Genomic DNA, 12,232 nt, shown 5'->3' with positions numbered 1-12,232 from the left:
ATATCCTGTTACTTCTTTTTATTTTTATTTCCACCCTCAATTTCACAGTTTAACACCCCCGTAACCCCCACCCTACCCTACCTACAGGATATAAATAATTTTACATGCATTATCCATTTGTTTGATTTCATTTTGCTTCCTCGAATTTCAAATGAATGGATAAGAAGCAGAGCTTCTCCAATTGGCATTCAAATGAATGGCAAAAGAGATAAAATTCCATACCTCGGCTGGGATTGAACCCACGCCCTCCTGTTTACCAGGCGAGCGCCTTGACCACTACACCAACGAGGCAGGTGGTGGCAGGGAACTGTAAAAACGGGAATCTTTTTGTCCGGAAATCGAAGAGGAAGACAGGACAGTAGAAAGCCAGCCGTTTCGAGAACAAACCTTATCTGTTTAGGATATGGTTCAGCCCGGGCGGCGAACTACTCACTAGGTAAGTAGGTACCATCACTGTATAACAAAGGTTTATAGTGACGGGTTTGTCCCCTTCATTCGACGACAAGATACCCGCCTCCTCACACAACCTCACCCAGCCTAAGTGGGAGGTAAAAGCCAACAGCGTGCGATTGTCCAGATGGCCACCCATCCAGATACCAACCACGCGCAACATTGCTTCAGTGATCCATTGGGAATTGGTGAATTCAACGTGCTATCACCACTGGGGATGGCACACCAAAAAGATAGCAAGATTAGGAAGCAATGTGCAAGTTCGTTTGTTTCATAGATTTTAACAACATGTGCATTTTGTCATCCCCAACCAAATTATTTCCCGCGTTCTCACTCTGACGTAACGGTATTCAACGTGCTATCACCACTGGGGATGGCACACCAAAAAGATAGCAAGATTAGGAAGCAATGTGCAAGTTCGTTTGTTTCATAGATTTCAACAACATGTGCATTTTGTCATCCCCAACCAAATTATTTCCCGCGTTCTCACTCTGTCGTAACGGTGGCTTTTCTCTCTATTCTACAGTCCGAGGGTTCGGTTCCTCAACAGAACTTGAGAAATTGCTTTAAACTCTTTAAGAGGTTTGATATAGGAAACTGTAACTGCCGAGGTCTTATCGTCCTGAAATCTAAAAGAGAAGGAAGACAGGATGGACAAAAGCCAGCCGTTCCGAGAACGAACATTATCCGTTCAGGAGAAAATTCGCCTCGGGCGGGAATTGAACCCGCGGTCTACCTGGTACTAACGGGCTTTCCAAATGCTAAGAAAAGAAAATATTCAAATGCCATGTTATTGGTGTACAATTATTTGAATTTCTATAATATTTATTTCATAATACATGGTTCTCTGTCTTAACAAATTATTTTTTTAAAAATAGAATTATGTCCTCTATACAAAATACAGTCTTAAGTGTTGAATTGTATTGTTATCATGCAAAATAAAGTGCGCTTAAAGCTGCAAATTTCCGAATAACAGCATTAATAATTTACTTTCCTTATGGTAGGTTTTACCAATGACTTAATGAGAGATTTCACTAATGGGAGAATTTTTGATGATCTAAAAAGGTGTTTTAAATGATCGAAAAAGAAGTTTTTAAAAACTCATTATCATTAAAAACTCCTTTTTGGATGATTGAAATTCTCCCATCAGTGAAATCTCTTGTTAAGTCATTGGGGAAACCCACCATTATCGTTTCATAATGAAAGTAATGCAATTTATAACTAAATATAAAAGTATATAACATATTAATATTGGTAAAAAAGGGTATATAAGATTAATTTGTACACAAATTCTCAACACTTGTAGAGTAAAATGGTGCAATTTGACCCCCTGGTCTACAATTTCCGGTTAAAAGGCACTTTCACCCCGAAAAACGTCCAAAAATGGATATAAAGTTCACAAGAGACGGTAAACCAGAGGGTCAGTTTTATAAAACAAGAATAAAATTGGAAACCAAATTCCAAAGTCCATAACCAAGGCAAAATACAAGAGTAGAACATACAAAGAATAGGGAAGGTTGGGGTAATTTTCAGATGTACTTTTTGTTCAAGATCTAAAAAGCTGTGTTCACACATAATCGACCCCGTCGATCGCCGAGGTGAATCTACGAGTCGAATCAGTGTACAGTTTTAGCCGACATGGATGTCTCAAAATTACCCCAGCACACCCGATTACATAAGAATTAGCACAATACATATGTAGATTACATAGTAGAAGTATTAGTTACTAACTTAATCATATTGGTAATAACAATAAAACAATTATAAATTTAATAAAACACATCAAAAATAACAGTTTAATACAATGGGACTTCTAGCACGTTTTTATTTGAACCAACAATACCTGATTCTGTTTCAATAACACACATTAAAGAATATAAAAAAAAAAAAAAAATCAAACCTCAATCAATATAATTTCTTGACCTACTCAGGGTCTTGAACCCGTAACAATCGAAGTACAAGTCAAGGTCAGCCAGAAGCGTATAAATAGATTGGTATAATGACATAAATAAATTCACAACATCAGTAAATCACTGTGATAATAGTGGTGTTTTCAGTCAATTTATCTACGCTTTTTTTCTCTCGTGTTTGAAAAAAAAAAATCAAACCTCAATCAATATAATTTCTTGACCTACTCAGGGTCTTGAACCCGTAACAATCGAAGTACAAGTCAAGGTCAACCAGAAGCATATAAAAATAGATTGGTATAATGACATAAATAAATTCACAACATCAGTAAATCACTGAGAGTTGATAATAGTGGGTTTTTTCAGTCAATTTATCTACACTTTTTTTTCTCGTGTTTGATTGGTCAATATTCGTCAACCTACCTAGACCACAATAATAGTAGTAGCCTACTGCTGGAGTAAAGGGACTTTTCAGTCCTATGCGAGCAGTATAAATAAGCACTATTATTATCATATTATTATTATTATTATTTCATTGCTGTAAGAGTTAGAGTAAAGGAATGTTATTTTGTCTCAAGAGGTTTGGTAGAGGGAACTGTAACTGCTAGGGTATTACCGTCCCAAAATCGAAGAGAGAAAGACAGGATAGGAGAAAGCCAGCCGTTCCGAGAATGAAATCGAAACTGTCCCAAATTTTCCGCACCCGAGTGTAGTTTAGTCAAAGTGTATTTCATTTTGAGTTTCCAGGTCGACCTGTTTTGTTTAATGCCATAATGTGGGGGGCTATATTGTGTGGATCTTTGTTTACTTTGTAATTTTCACCCGGGAGCGCGGAGCCTTAGCCCCATTTTTTTTCAAGTCACAAATCACATCGTTGTCAACTCGTAAATATTGGAGAGAAGAACAGGGAAAAGTTGAATTATTTATTATCATTATTATTATCATTATTTTTGTTTTTATGTCATCTTGCGTCATCGAACCCCTACTTTTCTTTTCATTACCTTTCTACCTCTCCTTTCTCTACTTTGTTTAATGTGGTAGGACTCTCTAAATCTAAAAGGCGCTTTTCCACCGAACAGATTTTGTCGAGTGATCTCTTGTGGCTGACATTTGGTTCTGGTCCTCTTCTCGCGAATGGATGCTTTTCCCTACCTCTCAACCCTTACTGGCTCACTTTTTCGTGGAGGAAAAATGTCTCTCTTTGAGCTGAATTAGACCTTTTGTAGCGGGTTTGATTCCCGCCCAGGGCTGACTGTATCCTAACAGATTTGGTTTAAGGTTTTTCCCGGAACAGCTGGCTTGTTCCCATCTTGTCTGCCTTCTCTCTTAGTTGACTTTCCCTTATCAAACTTCTTGAAAAATACCTTTTGTCGGCACACATTTGATTTAAAGTTTAAATCATTTAAACTAACTTCAGGCTAATTCGATCCAAATCAAAACAAGGTTTAATCTACTTTCTTTTCACATACGTCACTTTCTGCTCTATTGCCCATAGAGAAAGTCTCCCAAGCACGTCCATTTTATCAGAGAGTTGTGTTGGAAAATCCATTCAACTTTGATTCAGTTTTTCTTTTCAAAGAGGTGTTTATTTTTTTTTTAGAAGAGGATTGACAGAGGGAACTCAAACTGTAACTGCCAAGGTCTTATCGTCCCGAAATCGAAGAGAGAAGAAAGACAGGATAGGAGGAAAGCCAGCCGTTCCGAGAACGAACATTATCCCCTCAGGATAAAATCCGCCCCGGGCGGGAATCGAACCCGTGGCCTAGCGCTTACAAGGCAGACGCGCTACCAACCAAGCTAACTAGGCTGGCTAAGAGTTGTTTGATAGAGGGAACTTTACAAAGGGGCCAACGTTCTCCCGAGAAAAGACGTGGGATGTCTATACGAGAACCTTTGAAGTCTTTTTTCTTCAAGTTAATATACAAGAGAACCATTAGTTGTACCTCTGTAACTTTCAGCTGTGAAACAGCCAGATGGTTCACAAAGTCTCTAAAGTAGGTGTTTTTTTATTTCGGAAAACTTTCGATTCTGATTGCGTCATCTTGGATTTCCTATGGTTTATACTGCTCGCATAGGACTGAAAAGTCCCTTTACTCCAGCAGTAGGCTACTACTATTATTGTGGTCAAATTCTCAAATTATATTGAGGATAAAATTCGATACCTCGGCTGGGATTGAACCCACGCCCTCCTGTTTACCAGGCGAGCGTCTTGACCACTACACAGTACACCACCGAGGCAGGTATAACCGAGGCAGTACAGGCGCTGGGCGTTCAGTCTCCAAAAGGGAATGATTGAACCCACGCCCTCCTGATTACCAGACGAGCGTCTTGGCCACTACACCACCGAGGCAGGATATGGTTGAGAAAGGGATTTTTTTAAAGAGGTTTGATAGAGGGAACTGTAACTGCCAAGGTCTTATCCGACTTCGAAAAGAGAAGGAAGACAGGATAGGAGAAAGCCAGCCGTTCCTAGAATGAACATTATCCGTTCAGGATAAAATCCGCCCTGGGCGGGAATCCGCGGCTTAGCGCTTACAAGGCAGATGCGCTAGCAACCAAGCTAACTAGGCTTGAGGAAGGAAATGGATAAAGATTTTGCCAACTATAAATTGACTAATGAACAAGGCACTGAAGTTTACACAAGTCAAGACGAGTGTATTGACTTCTGATTTGCGTCAATTTGGCCAAATACATCATAGGAAAACAAACACATGTGAATACGAAAACATAATGTAAAACAGCATTTAAGACAACAGAGAAATTAAAAACATGAATATGTTAGGCTCAAACAGCGAAAATGCTCATTCCAGGGTTTGTTGGATTGGATAGAGGAGAAAAAAGAAGGAATTTTTATCTGTGTTGATCATACTTAAACGCTTGTCACAAATATCGCTCCCCGATTATTACACCTAGATAAATTTTATAACTTGACTTGGACTCGAACCACTGACCTCCAGACCAAAAGTCCAACGTGTTAGCCGCTGCACCACTGTACAACTCTACAACTGTTAAGGTCTTTAGTGACCGGGAAAAGATAGCATGCAATTGCCCAGATGGTCATGGTCACCCATCCGTATACTAACAAGGCAGAAGGTTGCTTAACTTCAGTGATCCATGTGGAAGTGAATTAGGGCCAGCCACTCTATCAGGTATCAGGTAGACCTGACAGGCGGACCTGTTCAGGTGTACCTGTCAGGTCTGCCTAAGAAAAGTGGCCCATCATTTTTTTCTACAAAATAATTTCGCCGATTGAGCTTAACATATGCAAAACAAAACGTCTAATGTTATTTTAAGTATATGTTGAAAAAAATAATTCCATAAGAATAATTTCCTTGTGCTTAACAAATTGTAACAAGGCTTAACAAATGGTAGGAGAAATAATAATGATAATAATGATGAAAATAATAATAATAATGATAATAATAAGACTATAATAAAAAACATGGGACCCCTCTTGATATTTTTTATTAGCTAGTATTAGCGTCCCTCTTAAACAGTAAGTATAATATTTAAGGCCCTTAATATAGTATTTAAGGGCCTTAAATATTTCTAATACTTCTCCTATTGTGAATTGATACTTAGCATACTGGGGGTACACAGAATCGTTGGTGCTTGTTGAGAAGTCACGTCAATGGAAAATTGCTACAAAGGAGCTGTCACAAAATGAGCAGTCACCAGTGTTATCATAGGGTTAGGTTAAACACAGAAAGGAGCTTTCTTCCTCATTGTCGCGGCTTCTGAATAATCGTTTGGAGAATAGTTCTTTCTTTCATCCATACTCAGGTTTTATTATTTTCGTAGACTTAACTATTAGCGGAATAAATATTCAAATCTATAATAATTTAAAGGACACCCTGTATATATTATTACAATATATGGGGGGGGGGGCTTGTCAATTGTGTGACAGACCACACTGTAACCTAAATAGTTGGTGATAACGGCTGTGTTGGGTTTAACCCGCTTTGGCAAATATTTGTTTAGGAATGGGAGAGGTACTTTGTTGCGAATATACACGTCAACCGATTAACCCTTGGTGGGCGATCGGCGAAAAGTGTATAAGTAAAAACTACATGCTTTTATTACAAAAATATCTCAAAATTTTTGACAGAATATCCCATTATTACTATTATTATTCGATATAACATACAGAAGTATGTCCATTTTCAAGTCAATCGGGCCAGTAAAAGTGGAAGTTAGTGGCCCAGTGGTGGAGTTGGGATCTAGAGCTTGGGAGTTCGGGTACAAGTCCGTGTAAAATTTAGCGAGGTGCCATTTTCAAGTCAATCGGGCCAGTAAAAGTGGAAGTTAGTGGCCCAGTGGTGGAGTTGGGATCTAGAGCTTGGGAGTTCGGGTACAAAGTCCGTGTAAAATTTCGCGAGGTGGTCTAACCGGGAACCGACATTTGTAACAAGCATTCAAGCTTACCACACAGTTTAATTTTCTCTCTTTTTCTCATCTTCAAACAACCACTGAATGAGCAACCAATAGATCAGTTGCGCTTACTTGGGTGATGTTTCAAAGTCATAGAGCAGGAAAAATAAGGAAGAACGGAATTTTTCTTTTTCTTCTACGACTTCTAGATACCGAGATAAATCGATTTAAAAAATACCGGTAAATCGTAAAGTTTGACGTAACGGCATACGCTCCCGTAGGCGATGACGTCATAATTCAAGACTCCCGCTTCGTTTGTTTGTACGCAAGCGTTTACGTAGCAATCGACCTTTTATTAATAATATTTTCCCAATTGCAACTTGCAACTCCTCGACTCCTCCATTTTCAAAGATGGTCTCGATAATTCACAAAAATTGACACTGTGTCATGTGGCAACTCTTTACCAGAACTCTAGCAACTCTGTATCAGAGCAGTACGTTAACAGCGCGCAGACACTTCCAACACTTCAGACATTTCCGACAAATTTTGTATTTTGCTTCCTATGTTAAGTAATGGTAGTCCGCACACCTGTCCGTATCAGACATTTCCAACATACTACCATTACTTAAAATAGGAAGCAAAATACAAAATTTGTCGGAAATGTCTGAAGTGTATGATCAGTCTGCGCGCTGCTCAACCGGGAACCGACATTTGTAACAAGCATTCAAGCTTACCACACAGTTTAATTTTCTCTCTCTTTCTCATCTTCAAACAAGCACTGAATGAGCAACCAATCTTCAAAGTTGGTCTCGATAATTCACAAAAATTCTTGACACTGTGTCATGTGGCAACTCTTTGCCAGAACTCTACCAACTCTGTATCAGAGCAGTACGTTAGATTGTTTCTCTCGTTGCTTGTGTAACTAATAAAAATTAATCGTTCCCAGAACCCTTCATTTAATTGCTACCACGAAACCGTCCATTTATCACCACGAGGGTTAATTTCAGTGGTAATAAAAACGTTAATTTAAGCAGCCAAAGAAACGATAGAGGGGGGACACATTGTGAAATCAAGAATGAAGAATAAAATTTAATGTTTTCCCAACAAACGTCTTAGATCTTAGAACAGGGAGAGGGAGATCTGGATTATACACTAGGGAGCAAAAAAATCGGGATAGGTTGACTTTGGCAGTTTTTCACAACAATTTTTTCATTGAAAATGGAGTTAACAGAAAAATCCATGATGGTATCTTGCTATCTTGTGCCAACCTAATTAACCAAATTAAATTAAGCGCTAGGTCGCGAGTTCGATTCCCGCCCGGTGCGGATTTTAGCCTGAATAGATAAGGTTCGATCTCGGAACGGCTGGCTTTTTCCTATCCTATCCTTCTCTCTTCGATTTCGGCACGATAAGACCTTCCCTAGCAGTTAAAGTTCCCACTAACAAATTTATGAAAGGGTTAGAGTAATGAATGGAAGTACCACGAAACCGTCCATTTATCACCACGAGGGTTAATTTCAGTGGTAATAAAAACGTTAATTTAAGCAGCCAAAGAAACGATAGAGGGGACACATTGTGAAATCAAGAATGAAGAATAAAATTTAATGTTTTCCCAACAAACGTCTTAGATCTTAGAACAGGGAGAGGGAGATCTGGATTATACACTAGGGAGCAAAAAAATCGGGATATTAGGTTGACTTTGGGAGTTTTTCACAACAATTTTTTCATTGAAAATGGAGTTAACAGAAAAATCGATGATGGTATGTATCTTGTGCCAACCTAATTAACCAAATTAAAGACAGCCTTTGGATTTTAAGCGCTAGGTCGCGAGTTCGATTCCCGCCCGGTGCGGATTTTAGCTTTTTAGATAGTCACTTAGACCCAGGCCCGTTCTCAACTAAGGTTCGATCTCGGAACGGCTGGCTTTTTCCTATCCTATCCTTCTCTCTTCGATTTCGGCACGATAAGACCTTCCTTAGCAGTTAAAGTTCCCACCAACAAACTTAGGAAAGGGTTAGAGTAATGAATGGAAGTATTTAGAAACTCATTTTCATTGCTGTAAGAGTAAGAGTAAAGGAATGCTATTTTTTTTCAAGAGGTTTGGTAGAGGGAACTGTAACTGCTAAGGTCTTACCGTCCCGAAATCGAAGAGAGAAAGACAGGATAGGAGAAAGCCAGCCGTTCCGAGAATGAAATCAAAAGTGTCCCAAATTTTCCGCACCCGAGTGTAGTTTAGTCAAAGTGTATTTCATGTTGAGTTTCCAGGTCGACCTGTTTTGTTTAATGCCATAATGTAGGGGGTTATATTGTGTGGATCTTTGTTTACTTTGTAATTTTCACTCTCACGCAACTTTTGGATGCGCGTTTTAACGCCGGGTTTTCGAAAGATTCCAATCTGATCGCTCGCATTGTTGATCAACCACTCGAACGAGCTAATGATGAACTTTGGTAGCGCGTATCCAGTTTTCTGAATATTAACCAGGAGGGGAACGCCAAACACGGAATTGTTGTTTTTGAAATGATGGAATTTGGTTTTCTTCGTCATAAATTTGGGCAATTCCCAGGTCCACCCACTAGACCGTGTGAGTGGACAGTACCTGTCCATGAGGGCTGTTAGCTTGAGTAGCGACAGACGTCGTAATAAATGCAACTGTCCCACAGTCAACCATGAAATCAGCTGTCCAGAGTTGAGGACGCTTTTTCTCTTGAGTTGACTTTCCTCAAGCAATGTTTTATTATGGAAGCTATGCCATCGGATAATGGAAGACCTCCCAGGTACTTTGTGACTCTTAAAACTATTATGCTTCTCTACGCTTATGGAAGCGGGACTAGACGTTTTCCTATGCCAAATGGAAGTCTCACTTCCAGGTGAAACCTCTTAAAACTATTATGCTTCTCTACGCTTATGGAAGCGGGACTAGACGTTTTCCTATGCCAAATGGAAGTCTCACCTCCAGGTGAAATTTCTTTTGTTTCGCTACTATCTTGACTACTATCAGACGGTTTGATTATGTTATCATTAGGCGTATCATCTGTACAGAGGTCAATGGCCTGGTTGATCGTACTTTCCAAAGATGACTGATCGGTATCGACCGGTGAGCTTGCGTTGGAAATGTCTTCGCTTACAACCGGGAAGGGTTGAACGTTGCAAAGCCGCGACCACCTTTGATTTTCTTTCTGATACGTCCACATGTTGCTGTGCGCAATATCAGGTTCCGAATCTGAATCATTGATAGATTCAAGTGGAAAGTTCATTTTGACTTTAGCACACTTGTTTAAACATTGAAGTCGTCGGAACAGTGACCTCAGGGAGTCAGGTTCTAGGAATGGATGATCTTTTTGTACGGACTTGATGTCAATGGGGAACTGATGATCCTCAAACATCTGGGCATATTGTGGAAACCCAGCGGCTCTCAACCACTTGCACGCTTCATTGGCCTCGATTTCCGTCAGGTGTCTGTCAGACTGGGAGCGAGGCTGTTTGAGAACGCGCTTCTGCGAGGTTGAAGACCCGTCAGATTTGAGCATTGGCGCTGAGGATGATTTGTTTGTCAGCAGCTCGGATGAAATATTTTCAATTCTAAGTGAAGTGGATGAGGGGGATGATGGTGTATCGGATAAGGATGCGGGCGAGTTCATACGTAGCGGCAACGTATCGGGACGCTCCGGCCGTGACAAGTTCGGATCCGATATCGTTTCCGTACGATACTTCATGCTATCTTTTCGTCGCACCGACGGACTTTTTGGAATGGTATTACAATTTTGATTAAAACTTTGAGCGGAATTTTCGTTTCTTACGTGACTAGAGGAATCGGACTGTACAAAATCGTTATGTAAATGTAAAGGGGAATGGAAAGAGGGTTGGTCGGGTGACAGGTTCAAGTTGGAATAGTTGTAGAAGAAATCATTGCAGCTTGAAGACGAATAGTCCGGCATGTGGACTGGTGTGGAAATGGTCGAGCTTACAGCGCGTTTCTTACGTGACTAGAGGAATCGGACTGTACAAAATCGTTATGTAAATGTAAAGGGGAATGGAAAGAGGGTTGGTCGGGTGACAGATTCAAGTTGGAATAGTTGTAGAAGAAATCATTGCAGCTTGAAGATGAATAGTCCGGCATGTGGACTGGTGTGGAAATGGTCGAGCTTACAGCAGAAGCACCATCTTCAATAGAAGATAAAGAGGTAACTGAGCAGCAGTCAGAAGAGTCTGATCTCCAGGAGCTACTCTGGGGGGATGTCTGGGTTTGCTGATGACCGGTTTGTATTTGAAGGTCATCGCATGATTTTGATATCAAGTCAGGTAGATTGTTTTGGTAACTAATACTCGCCAAGTCGACCTCATCGTCTACAGAATGTTTCGCAACACTTTCAATCGTTTCTTTTGATTCTTGCCGTGACTCTTCCAACTCATCGGAAACGATTGAATTGAATTCGGAAAGCAAATTCTCCAACCAGTTTTCCGGCAGGATGAAGTTTTGGTTCTTTTGATGAATTCTTCGTGGTAACGAGTGATACTTTCGCGTTTTCCCCGAGGTGGGGATTTTTGGTAAGACTAGATTGGCCGGTGCGATGAGGTCCGGCGGCGTTTTCAATTTGATAACGTTTATGGTTTTCTTGGTCAGGGGCGTGTCCCATTTTTCAAAGACTTCGCCAATTTCCTCGTTCACCTTTTCCAAATAGAGTTCGAGTTCTTTGTACGGATCCGCGCCTGACATGACACCAGCTGCTCGTACATCTGCATCTGGGGGGCCCATTGTGAAACCAGGCTTGGTCACAACAGCATGGAGATGAATTCTGCAACAGAAATTAAAGAATTGCAGTTAGAGAAATGATTTACGGATCCGCGCCTGACATGACACCAGCTGCTCGTACATCTGCATCTGGGGGGCCCATTGTGAAACCAGGCTTGGTCACAACAGCATCGAGATGAATTCTGCAACAGAAAATGAAGAATTGCAGTTAGAGAAATGATCTGACAAAGGGTTCTTTGTATCAGTTTATCAAGTGACTGAACTCTCTATTATGAATTTATGAGTGATTTAATTTCCGAGGCAATTGAATAAAATATCAATGTTCTCGCAATTTTACAGTCTTTTTTTTTGCATTATGAACATTCTTCTCCGATCTGTACTTCTCTACACAAGTAAGACATCTCTTTTCACGCCCTATCATCGCGATCATACACCACTCGCAACGTTCTCACCTGAACTTTCATTCACATGTGACATTCATAACATTCATTAGCTATTCTTACATCGAGTCTTGTTGACACAATACCAGTGATAACGCAATGTGTTTCATTGTTAATATTTGCTTTGTTTACTCGAAAAATACCCAAGATAATGTTAGTTTCACTATCCGCCCTTAGAATTTGTGTGGGTGTCAGGGGCGTACGCTTCGTGTCAGAGTTAAGGGGCGATACATGGATGATTTAAAGTCACATTAAGGGCGATTTATGATTTCTATTTATCTTCTACATATTATATTATGTACCTAGGTGGTGG

The 12,232-nt window shown here is 40.1% G+C and overlaps 1 protein-coding gene across 1 annotated transcript; it reads right to left on the bottom strand.

Moving 5' to 3' along the window:
• Nucleotides 1-8,976: 8,976 nt before the first annotated feature.
• Nucleotides 8,977-11,517, bottom strand: LOC103515532. The gene is given in 3 exon segments (XM_008480467.2): nt 8,977-9,514; nt 9,604-10,698; nt 10,701-11,517. Coding segments are annotated over 3 exon segments (2,415 nt in total). The 5' UTR covers nt 11,483-11,517.
• Between the last annotated feature and the right edge of the window lie 715 nt (nt 11,518-12,232).

This window comes from Diaphorina citri, unplaced genomic scaffold, assembly GCF_000475195.1.
Source record: "Diaphorina citri unplaced genomic scaffold, Diaci psyllid genome assembly version 1.1 scaffold1366, whole genome shotgun sequence".
Classification (NCBI taxonomy): Eukaryota; Metazoa; Arthropoda; class Insecta; order Hemiptera; family Psyllidae; genus Diaphorina; species Diaphorina citri.
Note: the sequence above shows the minus strand (reverse complement) of the source record. Positions and strands in the feature narration are given on the sequence as shown.